This window comes from Aspergillus homomorphus, assembly GCF_003184865.1.
Source record: "Aspergillus homomorphus CBS 101889 unplaced genomic scaffold BO97scaffold_2, whole genome shotgun sequence".
NCBI lineage: Eukaryota > Fungi > Ascomycota > Eurotiomycetes > Eurotiales > Aspergillaceae > Aspergillus > Aspergillus homomorphus.
The window spans coordinates 1,304,841-1,326,907 of NW_020291888.1; the positions used below are offsets into that span (position 1 = coordinate 1,304,841).

General features: G+C 52.0%; 5 protein-coding genes across 5 annotated transcripts; 2 read left to right on the forward strand and 3 right to left on the reverse strand.

Moving 5' to 3' along the window:
- Positions 1-1,889: 1,889 nt before the first annotated feature.
- BO97DRAFT_382306 (SUN domain-containing protein) lies at positions 1,890-3,765 on the forward strand. Its single transcript, XM_025693295.1, has 4 exons — positions 1,890-2,371; positions 2,424-2,656; positions 2,707-3,347; positions 3,477-3,765. The coding sequence occupies exons 1-4, from the start codon at positions 2,063-2,065 to the stop codon at positions 3,677-3,679; spliced, it is 1,386 nt and encodes a 461-aa protein (XP_025556216.1). The 5' UTR covers positions 1,890-2,062; the 3' UTR covers positions 3,680-3,765.
- Positions 3,766-4,050: 285 nt separating this feature from the next.
- On the forward strand, positions 4,051-5,597 carry BO97DRAFT_467553 (DUF292 domain protein). The gene is made up of 2 exons (XM_025699662.1): positions 4,051-4,132; positions 4,289-5,597. The coding sequence occupies exons 1-2, from the start codon at positions 4,112-4,114 to the stop codon at positions 5,480-5,482; spliced, it is 1,215 nt and encodes a 404-aa protein (XP_025556217.1). The 5' UTR covers positions 4,051-4,111; the 3' UTR covers positions 5,483-5,597.
- Positions 5,598-5,848: 251 nt separating this feature from the next.
- Positions 5,849-12,757, reverse strand: BO97DRAFT_334751 (MFS general substrate transporter; the record flags this gene model as incomplete). The annotated part of the gene is made up of 8 exons (XM_025691411.1): positions 5,849-6,503; positions 6,552-6,847; positions 6,895-7,076; positions 7,133-8,195; positions 10,561-10,772; positions 10,852-12,283; positions 12,400-12,528; positions 12,638-12,757. 8 exons carry the CDS (start codon positions 12,755-12,757, stop codon positions 5,849-5,851), a joined length of 4,089 nt encoding a protein of 1,362 aa, XP_025556218.1.
- A 2,327-nt stretch (positions 12,758-15,084) lies between these two features.
- On the reverse strand, positions 15,085-16,717 carry BO97DRAFT_360719 (sulfotransferase family protein). Its single transcript, XM_025692371.1, has 3 exons — positions 16,222-16,717; positions 15,883-16,159; positions 15,085-15,825 (listed from the first exon to the last, which is right to left on the reverse strand). Exons 1-3 carry the CDS (start codon positions 16,364-16,366, stop codon positions 15,390-15,392), a joined length of 858 nt encoding a protein of 285 aa, XP_025556219.1. The 5' UTR covers positions 16,367-16,717; the 3' UTR covers positions 15,085-15,389.
- Positions 16,718-20,854: 4,137 nt separating this feature from the next.
- On the reverse strand, positions 20,855-21,928 carry BO97DRAFT_402614 (AP-2 complex subunit sigma). The gene is made up of 5 exons (XM_025694547.1): positions 21,823-21,928; positions 21,724-21,763; positions 21,636-21,665; positions 21,321-21,551; positions 20,855-21,208 (listed from the first exon to the last, which is right to left on the reverse strand). The coding sequence occupies exons 1-5, from the start codon at positions 21,855-21,857 to the stop codon at positions 21,107-21,109; spliced, it is 438 nt and encodes a 145-aa protein (XP_025556220.1). The 5' UTR covers positions 21,858-21,928; the 3' UTR covers positions 20,855-21,106.
- Between the last annotated feature and the right edge of the window lie 139 nt (positions 21,929-22,067).

A 22,067-nucleotide genomic window follows, 5' to 3' on the forward strand; every position in this document is an offset into this window, starting at 1 on the left:
CAGGTTGGAGCATGTCATGTGCACAGTCCGACAAATGGTCAGCCAAGTATCACGCTCAAACCTCTCGGCAGCGCCTCTCGCCCTAGTATCCAGCCTCACTATACCGAACGTGTTCTGCTAAGCCTGGAGGCCCAAGACAACGCAAACGAAAGGAATATCAAGGAATGGGAGACATGGCTACTGGGAAATCTACCCAAATATGTACTAAGTGTTAAGGTAAAGGTAGAAGCCGCGTTCCAGAGCCATTCTACTCTGATCCTTCTAACAGTTCCGTTGGAAGTCTGGGCAATGCTTGAGCAGCATGATGGGTGTAATTTTGTCGCTCACCTGAATTCGAGCAATATTGTCTCTGCAACAACCAGAGACCTCCCAGATAGGCCCAACTCAGGGTGAGAATATCCCATTGTCCAAGGGAAAATCTTTTAGATGAAACGTTTCCCTGACTATTGCTTATTCATTCCATTTCGGCACCCTTATGCGCATGGCGACCCGCTTGATTTATTCAGCGAAGAAGTTCGCAGGAGGAAAAGACCGTTCACGTTTCCGGTTTACCATCATTGCTCCCTCTCATTCGATCATTTCCACTCCTTTCCTCTATAGGCAAAAATTTGTTCGCTGCGCTCATTGTGATGGAATTGTGCGCATATCAATTTGCTAATTGGATGTTCTGTCACAAGCCTTCACATGGTCTATCGTGTTCATCTTGCTCATGGCCTATCACAGCTATTTGAGATACGGCAGGTTGTCTCGTATCTAAGTGAATTGAATGACATCTCACTTGTTCAAGCTATTTCTCGTGCCTAGTTGTTACATCGATGAACCCATAATCGACTAACATAGGTGAGATCGATCATCCATGTATTAAAACTAAGTGCAGAATGAAGACGACTATATGCACAAACATGTCTCTCCTGTCGAGACCCAGACTGACTCTGTCTGATTGGTGTGCATTTGCGGGCTTTCAGCTCAACGGTGTGGAGGCAGCAGCATTGATTGCGGCCAAGCTGGGCACAGACGCACTATTGCTTGACCAGTCGACTAGCGGGCGGCCACCGAGCTCAACGGGAAGGCTATTGGTCCCCCTATTGAGAGCGACCGTACCAGAGACGGCACGGGGAAAGGTTTATCTTCGAGTCTGACACTGATCCGGTCTGGACTGGGGATCCTTATCTAGGTGGACGTGGTGATGAGGACCGCAGTGGTGATGCAGGGGAAGGATCCCGTAGTGTGAGAGGAAAAGGGTGATAGTAGGGAAGAGGGGAGGGTGTATCATTTATCAACTCCAGTCTGGCAGTCAGCAGCCAGCAGTCAGCAGTCAGCTGGCAATCAGCATAATAAAGTCAATTCCACCCACCATGGCAGCGCGGATGTTCTGCAGGCTGCAGTCGAGCGACAAACGAACACGAACAGGAAAGGAGAAACGAACTCAACTCGAGTCTAAACAGCAAAGGTGAACCCTGCTGTGAGCTGAGCCAATCTCCACAGGGCTAGTGGAGACCCAGCCATGAACTGCCGGAGTCCAAAAAGTGCGCTGATGTCGACAATTGGTTTGACCCCCTGACGCTTAACTCAGACAGGGAAAAGACAAACTCCACGGTCGCTTGGCGAACCAAGACATTACCAGGAGATTATCCTGATCGGGAAATGCCCTCCAGCGTCAACCTTGATGGAAAGATTGCAAGCTATCCCAATCAAGCCATCTTCGAGCTTTCCAGCTCCACTCCTCCAATCTCAATCAACTTTCCCCCGACTCGAGTCCATCACCGGGCGCTATGGCTGCCATGGTTGATCGCGTTGCAGCTCGGGCCCGCCTGGCTCGTTCTTCTGCCTGGATCCATCCTCCGTCTTTCCTCCTTCTCTTCCTTTTCCTCTCCTCTTCTTTCTCTTTTCTCAGGTGTTTCGATCCTCAGCCATTCGTTTTTCCAACTTCGCTGACCAGAGTCTTTCGTTTTGGGATCAGTTTTTCTGATCCGTCGCCAGTCGGCAACTATACCTATCATTCCCCCTGAGTCAGGTCACAATATCCAGTTCTTTGCCACCTTTGTGAACATCATTGAACGCCATGAAGACCTTTAGCGCGACCGCATTGCTTCTCATCGCTGGGGTCGAAGCCGCCAAGCACGCCCACGGTCACGGACACCGCTCGGCTATCGAAGGAGGCAACTCGGTGACCAAGCGCACTGGGAGCTGTCAATTTCCCTCGGATGCAGGCCTGGTGGCGGTCACGCCGGGCGAGCTGAACGGTGGCTGGGCCATGAGCCCAGATCAGGAGTGCAAGCCGGGAGGATACTGTCCGTACGCATGCCCACCAGGGCAGGTCTCGATGCAATGGGATCCTGAGGCGACCTCGTACACTTATCCTCTGTCGATGGTAGGTGCATCCTCGGGAAACATGAAGTAACCTTGTTAACAAAGAAGTATAGAATGGCGGTCTCTATTGCGACGAAGATGGCAACATCCAAAAGCCCTTCCCGAAGAAGCCGTACTGTCAGGACGGCACTGGGGCTGTGGGCGCGAAGAACAAGTGCTCCAGCCATGTTGCGTTCTGTCAGACGGTCCTCCCCGGAAACGAGGCCATGCTCATCCCCACCTTAGTGCAGGAGCTGGAGACCCTCGCTGTGCCTGACATGGGATATTGGTGTGAGACCGCGGCGCAGTAAGTTCATCTGTTAGTCAAACGCTGTGGTCATAGACTGACGAGATTAGCTTCTACATCAACCCGCCCGGCTACAGCACTGACGAAGCCTGCGTCTGGGGTACTTCTGAGAACCCTTTTGGTAACTGGTCACCTTATGTCGCTGGTGCCAACACCGACGCCTCTGGCAACACGTACGTGAAGATCGGATGGAACCCGATCTATCTGGAACTGACGACCCCCTTCCGCGATGTGGTGCCCGACTTTGGCGTTGAAATCGAATGCGAAGGCGACAGCTGCAATGGGCTTCCCTGCAAGATCGACCCGGAAGTGAACGGAGTGAATGAGATGACCGGCTCCAGCTCTGTCGGTGCAGGAGGTGCCACCTTTTGCGTGGTCACGGTACCTAAGGGTGAGAAAGCGAACATTGTTGTATTTGAGAAGGCCGGCAGTTCGTCAGGCGGGGGCAGTAGCAGCACTGTCAGCAGTGTTGTTGCCACCAGTACTAGCAGCAGCTCAACCATCAAGAGCACCACCAGTTCAACCACTTCGACCAGCATCAGCACCAGCACCAGCACCACCAGTACCAGCACCAGCACCAGCACCACCAGTACCAGCACCAGCACCAGCACCTCCACTAGCTCAACCAGCACCAGTACTAGCACCAGCACCACCAGCACCCCAAGCACAACATCCATCGCTTCCAGTACCAGTTTCAGCACCACATCTAGCAGCACTATCCTAAGCAGCAGCACCGTCTCCACTACCAGCATCTTCCGCCCCACGCGCATTCCCATTCAGACTCCCTCATCCAGCTGGAAATTGAGCTCGACCTCCTCAGCGATCGAATCAGCCAGCTTTGGCTACGCTCCGCACTCCTTCGTCGAGACGGAACACGTCCAGATGGATGCGGTTTCGCAGGGTACCAGCGAAGCATCTGCGACGCCGACTGTCGTTACTGCCGAAGGAGCAGCAGCGACGAGCAAGACGGTGTCGACTTTAGGTCTGGTGCTGGGATTGCTAGGAGCCATTATCATGGTCTAATGCGCGTGCGTGAGTGCGCAACCTAATCATTCTCTTACTATTAATCTTTCTCTTCTTTTACTTCACTTCGGACAGGAACTTACCCTCTTATTCTTTGTATACCCTTATGATATGACGTTCTTGTATATTATTGATTGATGAGCTTTGATGTTATATAATATAATTTCGTGTTATTCAATTCAGAAAGGGTTTTGCGAGTAAGAGGGCAGAATGAAAGGAGATATGAAAGGTCGAGTGAAGGGAGGCGAGGGGGAAAGTATACAAACAAACCCAACCCCATCGGGAAATGCCAGGCGGGACCGCCCATGTGCCATGATGCATAGCGTCATCCATCAGGCATCCTCCGCTTTTCTGCTCCATCTTCTTCCCATAACAAACCACCATACCTTTTATCTTCCACCTATTCTCCTTCCACAAACCGGGCACTTCAAAATGCCACCCTCACCACAAACAGTACGTCCATCCTTTCATTTTCTCCCAATCAAACCCAGAACTGCACCCCGCACAAATCCCACCCATTTCCCGAGGTCATAACCCAAACCAACCCCGCACATCCGCCCACCCCCAACTCCGAAAACCCCACGACACGCAGAACTAACACCGCCAAAGACAAAACTAACCAGCACACTTCACCTGTTAATCCCGCGCCTCCGGCTCCTCCAAAAGAAAGACACCGCCAGCTCGGTGATCCAACGCCGCGACCTCTCAGCCCTACTAGCCGAAGGCCGCGACACGAGCGCCCGCATCCGCGTCGAGAATGTGATCGCCACCGACATCGCCGTCGAGGTCATGGAGATGGCTGAGCTGTACTGCGAGTTACTGCTCGCGCGGGCCAACGTCCTCGACCAGGCGGCCTTTGGGGAGAAGGGTGTTCAGGCGCGTAACCGGGCGCGGGCGGTTGCGGCCGCCGCGGCTGGGAATAGACACTCGCAAATACCACCACCACCACAACAACAACAACACGCGAATGCTTCGTCATCCGGGGGAGGGTTCTCGTTCTTCGGGTTCGGGGCGTCGAGGGCGCAGAAGTCGAGCACAGCTGTCGCTGCTGACAACGGTAGCAGCAATACGACGGCAGGGGCAACGACGTCGGATGCTACGACAGCAAGTGAAGGGTATATTGATCCCGCGCTAGATGAGGCCGCTGCCGTCATCTTCTACGCTTATCCCCGGTTCCCGCATGACGTGCGCGAGATGACGATTCTCCGGAATCTGTTGACGGAGCGCTGGGGTAAAGACTTTATGGCGCTGGCGCAGGATAATAAGTTGGAAGATGTGAAGGTGCCGGAGCGGTTGGTCAAGGGGCTGCGCGTTCGGCCGCCCACCGGGGAGCTGGTCGATAGTTACTTGCGGGAGATTGCACGGGCGTATGGGGTACGGTGGGCGGGTAAGGATATCACAGGAGATGAGGGGCTGGGGGATGCTCCTGGTGATCCGTTGGTGGACGGACTCGAAGGCGGTGGTGGTGATGATAATGATATTACCCCCCGGGATAATGGTGGTGATGGCGATGGCGATGGCGGTCTTCCCTCCACACCCCGGAAATCCCCGATCGAGAGTGAGGCGCGCAGGGCCTCGGAGACAGTAGCCCTGAATAAAGCGACACCACCGCGAGGTCTGCAGCAAGGGAAAAGCCCCGTCAGCGTCGCGCCTCCCGGTCCAAGACTGGATAATCTACATCCCCGCGTCAAGGTGCCGGGCCAGGATCAGTCCTCGTCCACAACGCAAAGTACTACCAAGGGAAAGAGTGAGATCCCCGAGTTGGACGAGCTGACGAGACGGTTCGCTGCACTGCGGCGGTAACTAGCGGCAAAAGTGATGGGTTCGTTTGTGATTATGGGTCTCCCTTCTACTATATACCTCTACTGCCAGTGTTTGCTACTCCTTCGCCAGGAACTGTAATCTATTATATAGTCATCTATCCTCTCCCTCCCTTTTGGTCATCCACGCATAATAATGCAACAGGTATCAGGTAGCGATCGCTCATAACAAAAACGTCGACAAACAAGCAGGCAGACATGCGGCAGTATGTCCAAGGATTCAACCTGGACACCCGCTATGCATATGTCCAATATATGTACAAGGTGAAATATGGTCAAAATGAACAACATCAATAATTATAAGATGAGATGCGTTGAAGAGAGCCACCAGAAGAAAGAATGCTCGGGGCTAATATTCTTCCTCGCCGGGAAGAATAATCTCATGCCCCGAGCCTTCGTACACGAAAATGGCTGCCACGCAGCCAAACACCGACACCAGGGCAACCAACCACCAGGCAAAGCTGACCATGCCCATCTCCAAACCGTAACCGTACCATGAGCCCGAGAAGATCGGTCCAATGGTACGGAATGCGGAGGACACAGATTGGCCAATGCCATGGATGGTGCCCAGCACTGACGGGTGGGGCGAGCAGTTGTTCAAAAGAATGATTGAGGTTGGCAGAGTGAAGGTTCGCGCCGTCACTTGCAGGAAGAGAACGACGATGATCGAAAACCACACCCAGCCGCCGTTGGCCTGGCCCGGCGGCGGAACCGAGGACGGCGCGAGAGCAATGTATGGCGCAAACGCATACGCCAGAGGGAACAGAGTCAGGAAATATTGGTAACTCTTGGCCGTGCCTAGACGGCCGTTGATGCTAGGGTAAATAGTGAATTGGAGGAGCATGCCGATAATGCCAAGAATCGCAGTCGCAAAGCCGACACTCTGTGGTAACATGCCCAACCCACCAGTGAAGACGAAGGGCAGTTTCTGCAAGGGACTAGTGGGGTCGTTAGGGTCGTAGCGAGGGGTCGAGAGGAATAACAGCCAGAGATTGTTAAAAGCACTATCATGGTCAGGTTGATGTCATGTACAACACGGCAAGCGAACATACCCCATTTGGAAGTCGAAGAAGGCCTGCGCCAAAAGCGTGCACAGAACGTTCTTGGTCCAGATCCGACGGAAAGGCAAGGTGCGGCTCTGACGAGTGTACTTCGTAGCCTTCTCTTCCAGCTCGTAGCTCTCGGTCGCATCCCGTCGGCCCAGTAGAGGACCTTCCTCGTCGTAGTCGGCGAACGGGAGACGATGGTACAGCGGGGAGGACGAGGGCACCAGGGCGCGAACACTCCGTGCGAAGATGCGCATCGAGAATACACCAAGACCAGGCTTGCCTTTACAAGCTTCCAAGGTCTGCGACAATTAGTGACGGTTAACGCGACGTTCCAGACGCCACATACCTCTTCCAAACCAATGGCAACACAAGCCGCCGCAAACGATAGGAAAATGGCATTAGCCAGCATGGGCAAGGCGTAGGGGTAACGAATTAGCCATTGCACACCGTTGGCACCGCCGAACGACGAATCGGGCCCGAAGAGCCGAGGATAAGCCTTGACAGGATCGGCCAGCATACCACCCATCACTGTTGTGCGATTATTAGCCAAAACCCCGATATCGCCAATAGACAACGGTACTCACCCGGACCAAACAAAGCAGCCACATTAAACCCAATCGGCAGGATCAGGAACGCGCGCGAATGGTACTTCTTCTCCTTGACATTTTCCGCAATCATTGTCCGAATGATACCGACAGTCCCGTTGATGGCACCGCCAAACGAACGCCAGAACACGGCCTGCGCGAACGACGTTGAGAAAGCGACCCCCAAGCAGGACAAAGCAGTTCCCAGCAAGCCAACCAGCAGCACAAATTTGCGGCCTCCCCATTCCGCATCTGCCACGCGACCCCAAGGAATGGCTGTCGCAAACTGTGCGGCCGTAAAGGCGCCCTGTAAGATTCCGGCCTGGGTGGAAACATCGGCATCGGATAGGTTCTCGTCGAAGGATTTCAGCTGGTAGAACATGTAGGCCTGCAGGGAGGCAATCTGCAGGAAGTCGAAGACACGGCAGAGACCCAATAACGCGAGCTGGCTCTTTTTCGGCAAAGACATCCAAGTGACTGGGGTCGGGCGCGAGATCGGAGGCGCGGAGGGGGTATCGGCCAATTCTTGAGGCCGCAGCATGGCGGTCTGCGACTGACTGTGAGAGCGACTGCGGGCATGACCCCAGTCCATAGAAGTATTCCTCGAGGCCATGGTATGAGAGTCGTTGTCGTAGTCCTCGTAGCGGCCGGAGGATCCTTCGGAGACGTCGGCTAGGGAAAGGTTGGACTCGCGACGCCGACGCTGTTGGTGGTGCGGGAAATGAGTAGAGGTCGAGGACGAGGGTTCGCCGCCTTGGTCGTGACCGGAAGTCCACGAGGTAGCTCGCGTATGACGGGCAGCATGCCGATTCTTGGTGGACTGGGCGAAGGAGGAAGAGGTTGCGGAGAGTGGGTTGGGTGTTGGGAGGGGAGAAGCGATGGCGGAGGATGATGTGGGAGTGGCAGTAAGAGGAGCGGCGTTAAGCGTCAAGGATGGTCGCCGGCCGGTTCCTTGGGAAGCAGTTCGTGGGACGGGCATCGGCACGAGTTGTGATAGGAGGATAGATAGCAGAAAGCAGAAGAGAAAGATGCAAGGAGGGGCCAAAAATGGGTCAGATTGGTCCTAGTGAGTGGCTCTAATCGTGTCCACGGTCAATGATAACGTAGACGATGCGGTGATGCTGGTGATGGCAGCAGCAGCAGCAGCAGCAGCAGCAGCAGCATCTGGGGAATCGGGATAAAAAGAGTGACGATGCTGATGATGCAGCAGATGACAAGAGAGAAGTCAAGTTCTAAAAGAGAGAATAGAAATGAAACACACACAGACACAAGACACAACCCTCCCACGCCGACTCCCACGCACACAAACTTCCACGATCATCGAACTCGAAACAGATCACCATCGCCTTCAATTGCTTGTTTTGGGGCGGGAAATGAATTGAAGCGACGTGACGGACGAAGTCAGGGATAGAGCGAGAAACAACGATACACAAATACAGGAGTGGGTAATTTACAAATGCTTGCGACGCTCGGCTCCACTGCAAGGCTTGGCACTCGATGGTGGAGTCTGGGCACGCTTACCCGATGCGCCGCCAATTTCACAACACTGCACTGGGCAGGTACATACGCGGCCTACCCTGACTCTCCTCCTCAATCTATACACACATGATCAATCACTTGCGTTGTGCCTTCTACATTCAACCTGAATCAACAAACAACAATACTTGAAGGATAATCACTTGACATCAATTTGTGTTTTCATTTTCGACCATCACCACTTACCTGTCCTGGACAACAATAGAGAGAAATGGAGAAGGATTTCAAGACAGCCAGTGGAACCGAGACCCTTCCTACGTATTAATCTGAAAACGGCCACCCTTGCGGCGGCTGAGTCCGTTCCCCAACTGGCGGAGGAGGATAGAACCAGTGCGTGGTCAAGACCACCGTCTGGAACCACTCCCGAAACAGAGCGAGGTCAGTCACCATGTCAATTTCCCATCTCGCACGAACCTCCCATCCCAGGTTCACTCTCGTCGGCATGATACCCGGCTCCAGAAGCCGTCCATCACCCATCTGCTCCTTATACCAGCGTTGTCTGTTCCCCGGAAATCGGACATTCCCAAAGATGGCCTTCGCGTCCGCGTGGGTGACGCGCAACGACTGGATATGTGTTTCCAGCAGCAGCTCGTAGAACTCCAGGCCATCTCGGGCCTCCTGTTCCTGGGTTATGGTCTTGGTCACGATGATCTGGTGCTGGTTGCGGTCAAAGTACTCCTTGTGATATCTGCCATAGATGTCTCCCTGGTTCAGGTCAGACATCTTGGCGGTTATCGGTGGTTTGGGACAGCTGTGTCCGGATGGAGGTGAGTAGGGTCAGCCTGCGGGAGTGCTCCGACCATCGGGCTCTGTCACGACGAAGGGATTTGGGTGATAGACAGATTTGGTGGAGAACAAACAGTAGTAGTAATACTTATGCAGTGGCAGGACACGGTGGTACGCCAACCTTGACTGAAGCATTCCGCGAAACACATCAGATAAATAAGGCTTCCTTCGTAGTGCATATCGAAAGAGACAACTTGAAGTTTTTGGCATCTGGCATATGAGCGATTCTGGCGAAAATACTCTACATAAAGATGTCCTTGGTCTTTCTAGCAATGCTGCTAGAGCGGTGAACCCCTTCTACTTTCATTATAAACGATCTGTGCCGATTTACCAGTCTCTCCAGGTATCTTCTATCAATCAAGCGATTTCCTGATAGCATAATGAAGCTATACCGACGAGGACTCTGCTTGTCTGTGGCTCCAAAGCCAAAGGAAGACGGTTGAGGAACGTTTGTCTTTCCAGTAAATTATCTGCTTTGTAGAAGCTAATATAAGGATTAATGCTTCTTCTAGGGTCCTACTTGGAGTCCCTGAATTAAGTATAGACCAATGGTCAATATCAGCCGTACTGTATGCCAGCTCGAACAACGAGGCACCGTATAATTCATGATGCTACTGTACCAATGGGTGTACAACAACCCACAGTAGCCACAGGATATCAACCGACATCCAACCAACAGACACCCACCGCAACCACCGAAAATCTTACGCAAGTCTATACGTATGCCTGCATGACCTGCCCGATTTCAACTTCTGTCTTATGCACGAGACAGGAACTATTTCGGGCGTGTCAACCAAGGTGACGAACCTATTGTGGCTCAGACCTCGGAGTAAGGTATTGTAATTCCATCTTCAAGGCCGCAGGTCGCTCTAGCCGAGATTGAACATTATTTCGACACGAGTACTAGGTCCGAGTAACGAGCAGTTTCATCTCCTAACATTTGAAATTTCTTGGACCACTATATGAATGATAAATTAAATTTATGCATTTTGAACATTTACACATCCAGGAGAAAACAGGTTCTATCGTACTATAGGACTCCCCTGTTGCCATGTTGAACTTTGACCCTCACTCAGGGGCGAATATCGCGGCGGCTGCATGCCTACCAGTCGACGCCAATGCCACCAGGGCAGCTCGTCCGACCCCATTGAGTGCGGCGCTCGTTCCATCTGATCTAGACTCTCCGTCGAAGCTCTCTCCTTCACCCGGCTGAGATCCTGCTGCTGCTGCTGCCGCCGCCGATAGACCCGAAGGATCGTGTAAATGGCCACTGCCGTAACCACAAATCCAAAGGCGGGAGCTATCCATCTTACATTATCTGAACACATATCAGCCCCATTCTCAGAGGATCACCTAGAAGATAAGAAAAAAAAAAAAAAAAAAAAAAAAAAACTTACCGTGGGACGATTCGGTCGTCTCCGTCTCTTCCTTAGTCCCCGACTCTCCAGAGTTCCCGGTCTGTCCCCAATCGTACAAAGTATCTGGATAACCCGGGTCAACCCAAGGCACGGTAACGATACCGGCCGGCGGAATGGCAGGCCCTGCGCCCTCCTCATTCGGCATTCCATACGCCTGGGCATTCTCACACGCATCGGTCGCGCAGAAATTTTGCAACTCCGCCGATGGGACAAAAGTGAACAGGTTCCGGGATTTGCCGAGCACTTTGCCCTCCACATCGACCGCTTCCGCATAGGTCCACTGGTAGAAATCGGTAGCTGTATAGCTTGTCTCGAACCCTTTCTTCGCGACCTGTTTCACCAACATGAATGGGCCCGTGGCGTTCTGCGCGCCGTAGAATCGCCAGTATTTCACTCGGGTGGCCCCGTTCCAGCTGACGTAAAAGGTGGTCGGCGCGTACGTCTCGCTGGATCGAGCATATGTCCACAATGCCGGCACGTCGGTTGGACTCCCCTCCCATTCGAACTTCTGAGCACGGTAGTTCATAATCCGGTCCTTGTCGATGTATCCCCACAGGAGGACATTGCCCTCCTCATCATGCTCGGAGATGTATGCGTTGTTGCCCCAGCCGATGAATGCATTACCGTTCGGTAGGACCTGCAGGTTTCCCTGGCTGGAGCTGATCATAGTCTTGCCCGGGGGTGCATATTCGAGCAGCTGCGTAGCTGTATTGTCGCGGTGATCTATCAGGATAATCATTCCGGAAGAATACTCGTGGGTTCGGTTGAAGCCATTGAACCCGTTGTTGTAAAGCGACAGGAGCGTATGGGTGGCATTCTCGCTGAGAAATCGGGCATCGTGTTGCTGTGAGAAGCTGAAGTTAATATTCTTGAACGACGGTTTGGCTCCATGCAGCTGCCAGATGACGGATCCGTCTTTGCCAGAGATTTTGTAGATCGCGCAGGTGTGGCGGGAGGAAATCAAATAGTCGCCGTCGCTGTTCTTGTCGATCGAGTTGATATGAAAGTAGTCCCAAGGCGAGCGCGGGTCCAGCCCTGTGCCCGAGGTATCCGTGTGGCTGGGCCAGGTATAAGCAGCCGATGGGTCAACATGGTCCAGAGACTTCCATTCGAACAGCACCTCGTTCGTCTCGACGTCCACCTCCTGAAAGATACTCTCCATCAACCATCCCATGCCTGTCTTCACATTCCACAGACTCATATCGAACTGCCGCTGCTGGTACACAGTCAACAGCGCAGTCTTGCCGTCGTTGATGGGCAAAAACTCGTGCATGTCACTCGATGCCATACCACCTCCAGGGACCACGGTGCGAACGATCCGATAATTGCCGTCCATAATCACGCCATGGCCACGACAGTATCCGTTCTGTTGAACGCCCTGGAAGAAGCACAGATGGTCTTTCCCCTGGTACTTGCACACATGCATGCCGTGAGCGTTCCCAGGACCTGAACCTCCCCATCCGCTCCAGACTAGGTTCTGCGAGGTTCAGTATATGCGACTCGATTCAAGTAGTAATTGACACATACCCCTTCATCATCATAAATGTAGGGACCGGAGTTGGCGGCCTCGTAGGGCCCCACAAAGATATATCCGGGACTGAGCTTATCCGGGTTGCGATGTTCTAAGGTGAGGACAGGAGGGTAGAGATCAGGTCTCTGAAATGGTCGTCGACACAAGGTTAGTGATCCGCATGACGAACATCTTGGCTTTATGGCGTGCACGTTGCTTTTTTCATCACGAACAGCCACCGGTCATGGTGCTCACCGATTTGAAAACAGAATCAACCTCTGCATGAACCGTTCGTAGACATAGGCATAGTAGAGTAGCGCAAATTAAGAGACCGGATGGAGCGAACCCGCCCGCGATGCGTATAGAGCCGATCATCGATCCTTTACATGCGCAGGAATGAAAAGAGTATAGACAAAAGGCAGAAGCGAGAAGAAGTATCCAGTCTCAGCTTCCAGAGAGCGACTGAATAAAAGCCAGTTTAACCGCGACGAACGCCAAAACAGCCAAGCAGAAACCCGAAAAGAGGGCAGGGGGAATCTTAGTCAAAATCATCTTCAAATACTGACGGCGATATGCTCGGTCACATTTCAGTAACTGTCTGAAACCCCGACTCTCGAATAACCAGACTTCCAGACCTTCAAAGTCCCAGGCCACGAATACTGGGCAATGCTTGAATGCATTAACTCCTTGGGACGGCGACGTAAGTGGAGGCTGCCAAGCATCGCCAACGTAGTAGTAGGATGGATTGGTCAGTGCCGGCAACTGTCCCGAATGTTGAATTTCTGCCCTGGTGGTTGGTGTAAAAAGGTCAGACGGGGCAGGATCCACTACTGCATACCTGTAGCGTCCGGCTCGGGTATGTTCATGTTTATTGTTTTCTTGCAGTTGGAGGAGAGGGTAGAGGAGAGGGATAGTTGCATGGGCCTTTGGAGCTCCCAAGCTAGTGAACCGTATGTGACAGACTGAGCAGCATCTTTCAAAGAACCAATGTGATGACTGCCTCGGATGCGTTTCTGATGTTCATCAACAGATCATCTCCGCAGAACCATTTTCAAGCGTGATCGTCACCGCTCACGGGGAAGATCTCTCAGGCTGCTCGTGGGGAAACGCTACGGAGGAGAAAAGTGAGTGTGTTATCCTGCGCGGTACACTCTAAGAATAGTCTTCTGCTACTGTCGTCGTCATCCAAATTTCATGTCCGCGGGGTTCAGCGCCTGGGATCAATCCGACCTGTGACAGGTTCTATTCCTCGACCGGAAGAACCAGACCTGCGCCTATAAGGCCTACGTCACCTACCTAATTGGGCTTCTCACCGATACACCCGATGCTGCCACTTGTCTGATAATGCCAGTATAACTGCACACTACACAGGCGTGCAACAAGGACGATGACATTTACACCTGGCAAACTTCCTTCAACAATCATACCATGGGCCCAGACGGGAGGGTTACAACAAGTAGGGCTCTCGATACTTTTTGAGTTCACCCGCCGCGGCAATCAGCCGTTACCGAAACGATACGAGTTTCCAGCAACCCCGGGGGATGTTTTACCCCTGTATAAGTCTGTAACACCCCTTTTTTGGGTGAGAAGATACTAATGAAGTACTAAAATCACGGCTTTCTCAACTTCCGCTCAGTCATCAGGACCACCTCCAAAATTGTTTTTCCTTCGCCCGCGCGCCGCCAAGGCCTCTCTCCGATTGAACAGCTATATCATAGACAGCTGACGCCGCGTCACACTACAGGCAATGCTTGAGCCTTGGGGCAAATGGGAAGACAGTGAAGTGGAGATGTTCCGAGCTGAGTGGATCCACTTCTTCTGTGCGCTCTAGCGGCCTACTCGACATGCCTGGAGACTATAGCAGTCCGATTTGTCGGAGCGTTTGACTCGAAGTGTTTCGTCGACGTTGCCTTTCTCCTTCTGGGCGCTCTGGGTAGCACGCTGAGGGCATGGACGTTGCATATTCTGTTCTTTGTCTTGCTGAGATGGACCATGTACGACGTCAGCCAGAATTGGGGCTTTTGGTTGTGATAGCTGTATGCCGCATCCGTAAATTACACAACTCAGTAAAGTTTCTCTCGCTACTCTGATATGGACCACAGCGACGTCGGCGATATTCTGCGATGTTTCTTGGCATATGTTCGGAGCGTATCTCCCGAATGCAGCATGATCCAGAACGGTGCACAGTACTACAACTGAGGAGGCTGTACGGATCAAAGCGTTACTCCATTGCATCTGTCGGGACCCATGTTCGTATCTACGATGCGTGTCGTTCAAGGAGATATCAGCCGTTTATGTTTCAGACATGAACCTCTAAGAAGTAGATTGATTATCCATGTTCGAACGCCGGTTGAGAATCACAGTAAGACAGATGACTATATCCCTGACTCAGCTGTTCTCCGAGTGAAAATGCCAAGCAAGCTTTATTGTTACAGCGCCACAGCTCAAGCCCAATGGTGGCCGGATTTGCTGATTGCCAAGCCAGGGAGAATGCACCCTGTAGGGCGCACCGCGACAACCTTGAACCGGGGACTGGCCGGCTGCATGCAAGCCGAGAACCCTCGTCCTACCGGTGCTCCGCCAGGGTTCCCCAAACAATTGGAGGTCGCCGTGCAGGGCCAAGACAACAATGCGTTTCAACAAGGACTGGAAAAGTATAATATTACAGAAAAGAAGATAACAAGCTGGTTCAATTCCAGTAAGCGCCAGGTAAAATCAGTAATGAAATGATACCTTCAAGACTGAGCGAAAGAGAAGTGCTATCCGCCCAATGCTTTTCCTGCCGGTACCCGTCTAATCAATCCATCATGTCCCACGAATACCCAATACAGAAACAATTTCACAAACGGTAATAACCAAGCATTATAACAATAATCCGACCCTCGCTCTGGGGCCGGTGCGCTCATCGGTATATAAAATTCGATACACAGAAAGCAAAAACCCATGACGATTGGCGCCCAGCGCACACGACAGGATGAAGACGCAGACAACGAAAGCTTGATGGCCTCTACCGGGAGAAGCGCTTGAAGGCCATAGAAGCGACCAGGCCGGTGGCCAAGAGAGCTCCACCCATGGTGAAGGCCTGGAGAGCGGCGTTCAGCATCTGGCGCCTGTTGCGAGAGCGGCAGCGCTTGAAGAAGTCGGCCATGTCATTGCCTCGGGGGAAGGGGGTGTCGGGCACCTCCTCGCCAAGGAATTCGCAGAGCGGGCCCCAGCCCTCGCCAATCTGGTATTCTAGCAGTCTTTCAGGGGGCACCAGGCTGCGGACCTCCTCCACGTGGTCGAGGTACACCTGCTTGCCCTTGTTGGGGAAATCTCCCCGGAAGAAAGTTTGGAAGAACTTGTTGAGCATGGGATAATACATGCTGGCGGCCCAGCTGAAGTTCGAGACGAATCTGTGTTCGGGATCCGACACACGCCACCAAACGGTCTTCATTACAGAACTATATCATCACCAATTAGCGGAATGGAGTGCTGGAATGAAGTAAGTGAGAACGTACGCATGCCACGATTCGACCTCGCGGGTGGTCAAGATGACCTTGGCATTGGGGTAGGCTTCAATCAGCTCCTTAGCAAAGGCGCAGGCAGGCCAGTCGCAGACGGCCTGGCAGTCACCCAGAAGCTGATCCCATTCTTTTCTACCGAACTCACCCACGCCATCGTACTTGGCGCACAGAGCGTCGTGCCACATCAAGCAGTCCGGCGGGTTCTCCATACTGGCGGACATCATGTGGTAGGTCTTCATGTAGCCCAAGCGCTCAAGAGCCTTGCGAAGGGCTGTCGGGAATGCAGCATTAGTGGCGCTGGTCATTGATTGTGTGGCTTGAAATGACACTTACAAGCTGTTCCCGTTCTTCCCACACCCAGAGCGAGCACCTTCATGGGCACCGTACGGTGGCACTGCCGCCTGTCGATGCAGGTGTCTTCAGTGAAAATGTCGGTCCATGGCTGAGGAGCCAGGTTGTCGGAGTGAATCAAAGACATGATTTGGTATCAATAAATGAATTAGAATGTGTTCTATAGAGTCAAAGTCTGGAAGGTGAAAGGCCACGGGCACGGTGATCAAAGGCCACGGCGCACCACGGTAACGATGGTAACAAGAGTTCTACTTTGAACAAGATTGAAGTCCGAAAAGAAAGAAACGGCCGGCAGCACAAGTCAGACCGAACAGATCGAAATAAGGTCACACGAGGATGAGTTGAAAAGAGAGAAGAAAGTCGACAGTTGAACGGCGATGGCAGGAGATTAAAAGGTCAACTTGCGATTGACTCGTCGTAAGATAAGAAACAGAGAGCTCACTAGTGCCGATACGGGAGATAATTACTCAACTGAAAGATCCACGCTGGAGAAGTTAGAAAGAGGAAACCACTTCAAGTTCTTCTCGAATAAAGTGGTCGATGGCAATTCTCCATTTTTAGATTGATTTGGTAATAAAAAAAATTGTCAGTGTTCTTTCCACGCAAGGATAAGAAAGGTACGTGGAGGAACCAATTGGAACCCTTCCAGCCTATTACGTAGGACTACTTGAACCTTATCCCTTCTTTACTTTTCTAGTGACCGTCGTTGTGATTGGGAGGTAGATTAAGAAAGGATGGATGGATGGAATGAGGTGGGTTCAGAATTGGTGTATTTTCAATACCGTTGACGAGTAATCCCTAGTAACACCATGACAGCCAAGATTCCAATTGTTCTTTCCATTGTTGTTCTAGGTGGTCTTTTCTGCTCTCCCCCGCAGGTCTCCTCCCACGTTCTGGATCGTCTGCTCTGGCAATAACAGCTCGCACTCAGAGAGAGCAACAGAAAGCGCACCGAAAATAATTGGCGAGCATTTCTCTACAATCAAAGTATGGCGAGAAGCAAATGAATAACACCAAGAGACATACACATGAACAAAGTCTGATAATGCATATGAGACCAAGGGACACATAGACCAAGACGTCACCGGCTGACGTTCTCAACCTCCCATCCTTCCCCTCATCTTTCTTCCTCCTCCGTCAACACAAAGCAACGATAGTCAGGGGCGGACAGTTTTGGATGCTCGCCTACTTGGCCACCCACAGCCCGCGAGCACCCCTTTGCCAAGACTCGACCAATCTCTGCGCCATTCAGAAGCGAAGGAGGGGAATTGGGTATCCTAGGGAGCAGCGGCGACAACCAAGTCTCCTGAAGTCCTGATGACCCAGCGCGGATGGGCGGGGCACCGGTCCCAGCAGCAAATGTGACAGAAATTTGGAAACTATGGACCGAAAAAAAACTGGAGTAGTGCCAAGCCTCGTTGCCGCGAACTCAGAAGATCGGCCGCGTAGGCCCTCGTTTCGCTGATCACTGGAATGGCGGGAATATTCTCACTCGTCCGCCAGCACCCTGTCGAGCGAGAGTCTGGAAGCTCTTCCCCAGTCGGGCCGTGCCCTTATGTCCGTTAATTGGTGGTCGCGCCGCGGACGACGCGTACTTTTTTCCGTCTTGCCAGCTCCCTTGTCGTCATCATCAGCAGGAGAAGCATCAACTGGAAAGAGAACATCCTGTCAGGATCCGGTATAGTCTCCGCACGATACGACCATAACGCGCGGTTCTGAACAGGATAAGATGTCCGAGAGATTGAAACGTCCTCGACACTGCTTTCCCCCCCAACATCCAACAGGGTTCTCCAAACAGAAACCCTGCCATAACATCAGACCATCTGACTGGATTGGCTGGTTAGAAAGAATGGTGGTGAATGAAATATGGTGTATGTGTCAGGACTGGAAGTGTGGTGGTACGTGGACGATCTGAGATCAGTTACCCATCACCTGACGGCCGTCGCATAAATTAATGTAGCGTCGATAGGGAGCACCTCGCGAGTTTCAGGAGCACCGGGGCAGATCAACGAGTTGTACCGGTCTGATCCTTTCCCCTTTGATGGGCGTAAAAACTAACTGCTGTGGAAGTTAATCTGGCACCACATCAGCGAGAGCGCCGGAATGCTTAGCATCTATTAGGATCAGACCTCTCTCAACGCCGATTTGAGGGATGGTACCTTCGGCCAAGTTCATCGTGCCAACTTCTTCTTCGCACAAAGGAGTACTTCGCTGACTACTTATGTGCTGTAAATGTTGCACTCTGACTTGACCACTCCAGACTCAATCATGGATTGAAGACATCCCACTGTCAACGATGATCACTTCATTAGGGGCCACAATTCTCCTCCCAAGCGGACTTCATAAACTCAAAGTCCTGTTCCTTCGTGCGGGTGGGTCAGACGTTTAATCCACTCTGTCTATCTCCATAGCATAAGCATAGCTGGCGTTGTTAAGCCTTCATGTTTCCAGGACATCCGGGTGCACCCAGTAAGCGAGGAGCCCACCACAGCCTCATCGGGATCACGTACTCGAACACCAGCCTGACTACATCAGTGATTAGTGATATTTGCTGGAGTTTGGTGAATCCGTGTGAGAGCATCCTGGTTATTGGTCCATGTATGAAGTTTCACAAAGTCACAAGGGGTACGCGACAGTGTATCTCAACCAGCTAAACAGCATTGTTGCACCAACGTCGCGGTTTTGCTGCTAGACCATGACTCCATCATCGCTCAGGTAGAGGCATGCCGTTGACTTAGCTCCGGTCAAATACACTTACACCCCGTGGACTCGGCGTCAGTGGCTGGTGAATAGGTGTGTGAGCCCGCTGGTCAGCCTAGAAGAAGGTTGTATCAACACTTGGCCAGGCCCAGGCGATCCATGATCCATTCATGATTCGAGCTTTCTTCTCTTACGGCCACAAGAAGTAACTCTAAGGCCACGCATCAAGCTCGTTGATTTGCAAAATTCGCACTGGCAGTCTTGTTTCATAAGAGTTTGCACTTCAATTTACCGAGCCGTAACGTCCGACCGAGAAGATTTAGTCGTCGGCTAAAACTTCCCCGTCATGACTAATGCAGCAGAACTGCCTCGATCTGATAAGGTGAATTCCAAACAAAGTCTTGATATGGACTTGTCGTTCACCCAGGTAGATTTTGATTTCGATTCGTAGTCATTCTCCTTTCCCTTGTCAACAGTTCCTTTTCCCATGCATACCACACTTCCAAAGAAATAACAAAGGCCGACGGGCGTGATGTTTCGTATTCGGAGGTCGGGACTATCGATTTCATTAGGTGGAGTCGAGCCCTGGCTTGATTGTCCCCCGCCCAGTGGATCAATCCACATATCAGTCAACCCAGCTGCAATCTACCCCGAATGAATCGTCGTAAGCCCCGTCACGCCGGTCTGTATTAGCCTACGTATCAGGGGGTGCCGGTCGTGGCTTGGCATAGCCTTGAAGGCGGTTGAACCGAGCTGGCCAGGGGAGCACACGATCGTGATGGGGGTCATTCCATGGAAAGGCATCGGCTCGAATTTCCGTCCGCTCTGGCTGATACGTAAGGGCCCAGGGGTTGAGCCTATCATTGCGGGAGGACGAAGAATAGCCAAACAAGCAGGAAAGTGTGATTATTGAATGCCTCCATGTAGTTGATAAGGATCATCCTTGGCTAATGCGGTATCTGCTACGGAGGACGGGCCGGTGAAGGAATCATATCGACAACGGACGGGAAGTTCGTGTGGCAATCAGGCGAGACAGCTACGTCTGTAGCCACTCGTATGTGTTGCTGTAGAGGAAACATGCCATGATTGCCATGTCCAACGAATGTCGAAACTCGTAAAGGAAGGTAGGATAGCCCGCGGCGACTGGGTCTACCTTAGGCCGTCAGACCCATACGAGCGGAAAATCTGCTTGGTGGAAAGATGTGTCAAGATATGTGAACTGGCAGGAAAGTGTGGTCTCCTGATACGGATAGCTGGTTTGGTTGTTGGGGCGTGGCGAACTGGCGACTGTGCTCGATGGTACGCGATGGTAGAATTGACTTGAGGACTCAACCGTGGAGAAGTATGGAACAGTTCTTCAGATTCGATGCTGCATTAGGTCAAGCAAATCCCAAAGGAAGCCAATATGTCCCGAAGACCAGGGCTCATTAAGTATACCTTGCCAAGCGCATGTCACCATCGCCGAAGGATGGCTCGCAATCGATCCTCGCAATCACCTCATTCGAATGACAGTGAGTCGAGGCCCCTTTTCGCTTTCAATGAATGGTGCCGGGTGTCTTTTTAGGGTCCTCGAAGTGACCTGCCTTTGAATCTGAGACATCCAGATAAGCTTAATCCGCGTTGCTGGCATGGTGCAGCGAGCGGTCCGGTATCAGCTGTGAGATGTCTCGGATGATCCGCCTGTCGAGCATCACGGCAGTCATTCTCGGCTATTGAGACCCCAGGCAGCAATCATTCAAATGATCTCGCTTGTCTTCTCTCCGTTCTTTCAATAATGCAGGTCAGAACCTTGAAAGCTCCTCTGCGGACCCTGGAAAAAAGTGCCTGAAACTGGCTATTAATGGCAAATGGTTACCGACGAAACTGCATGATGCATGTCCCTGATCAACCATAAAACACAAGACATGCTTCTGCGTAGGGTATTAGAGTTTGTACATTAGATACCGCCATGATGAAGTTTCAGACGAGCGCTATAGGTATGTAACAGTGCAGGGAGAGCCTGCATAAAAAAAACCAATCCAAAAAAAAAAGACCTAACTCCTGTAATGACCATAGCCCGTGGTCATATATGCAACTGAAGCAATATGAAATCCGCACAGATAAGAGTCGGAAGCTCTATTGCACTTCCCGCTCCAAGCCATCCTTCGTTCTCGAAACTGCTTCCCCCTCATTCCAATTTGTCCAAGTGTTCCAACCTCGTGAGCACGACCTGCTTGCTCGTCTCTTCGATTTCGCCTGCAAGGAAAACCTCGTCCAGAATAGCGTACACCTACATAATGCTCCGTCAGCCGCGTGCCAGTTCCAGCCACGTTCATGTCGGCATCCAACAGCTCGCCCCTCCTCAGACCCTATGATCATGTTTCGAGCCATAGCGCACGTACCTTGTAGAAGTTGAAAACCAGATCCAGCTCACAGACGTTTCCGAAGAATTGATCCAGAACCTCGACGAAGAAATGAATGGCCTCTAGATAGGCTAGCTCATTATCGGTGGCATCGACGCATGCACAGAAGAACAACCCCGCATATCGGCGGTATACGATCTTGGTACTCCGCTTGAACTCGACGAAGTTCGACTGATATTTCTGGTCTCTTGGAGCTACCAAACGATGAACCTATAGTCGACAATGTTTGGTAAGCTATCAACGGCAGCTAGGTGGGATGCGGGGCATCTGCCGTGCAAGTCAGATTTGACTTACATCGCCTTTCAGTTTGACCTTCTCTTCATCCTGTGATAAGCTTTAGTAGATGTCCCAGCGCAGTTGCCTGCACATCCAGAAGACTTACGCTGTACGGAGCGTACCATTTGGCAAGCCGCGTCTTCCCCCTGTTCGGCCATCTGTCAGCTTCTTGATTACGTTGCAGAAAGAAGGTTTGATCACTTACTGGCGATTCTGAACGAGGATAAATGATAGGACCATTCCGTCTATGCCTTTGCGCGGATGTCCTTCTATGAGAACGGAATGATGGCGCAACTCAGACTGTTCTTCTATTTGTCTCCGCTTGCGTCTCCGAGAAGGTGCGGGTCGAGACTCTATACTGCCGTTTCTCACCGCCAAACACTGGAGATCAATTCGCGGTCGGCAATCTGAAATTCATCACGACTCAACCCGCAATTTAGCTTGAAAAGC

Excerpts from the sequence above, each read along its gene's own strand:
- BO97DRAFT_467553 (XM_025699662.1), top strand. The coding sequence starts at position 4,112 with ATGCCACCCTCACCACAAACA. Across the intron at positions 4,133-4,288 it reads TGCCACCCTCACCACAAACA|ACAAAACTAACCAGCACACT; the intron begins GTACGTCCATCC and ends ACACCGCCAAAG.
- BO97DRAFT_382306 (XM_025693295.1), top strand. The coding sequence starts at position 2,063 with ATGAAGACCTTTAGCGCGACCGCATTGCTTCTCATCGCTGGGGTCGAA. Across the intron at positions 2,657-2,706 it reads TGGTGTGAGACCGCGGCGCA|CTTCTACATCAACCCGCCCG; the intron begins GTAAGTTCATCT and ends TGACGAGATTAG. Across the intron at positions 3,348-3,476 it reads ATCCATCGCTTCCAGTACCA|CGATCGAATCAGCCAGCTTT; the intron begins GTTTCAGCACCA and ends CGACCTCCTCAG.
- BO97DRAFT_360719 (XM_025692371.1), bottom strand. The coding sequence starts at position 16,366 with ATGTCTTTGATTCACTCCGACAACCTGGCTCCTCAGCCATGGACCGAC. Across the intron at positions 16,160-16,221 it reads GGGAAGAACGGGAACAGCTT|CCCTTCGCAAGGCTCTTGAG; the intron begins GTAAGTGTCATT and ends CATTCCCGACAG. Across the intron at positions 15,826-15,882 it reads GAGGTCGAATCGTGGCATGC|TTCTGTAATGAAGACCGTTT; the intron begins GTACGTTCTCAC and ends GTGATGATATAG.
- BO97DRAFT_402614 (XM_025694547.1), bottom strand. The coding sequence starts at position 21,857 with ATGGTCCTATCATTTATCCTCGTTCAGAATCGCCA. Across the intron at positions 21,764-21,822 it reads ATCCTCGTTCAGAATCGCCA|GGGGAAGACGCGGCTTGCCA; the intron begins GTAAGTGATCAA and ends ATGGCCGAACAG. Across the intron at positions 21,209-21,320 it reads TGGTTTTCAACTTCTACAAG|GTGTACGCTATTCTGGACGA; the intron begins GTACGTGCGCTA and ends AGCATTATGTAG.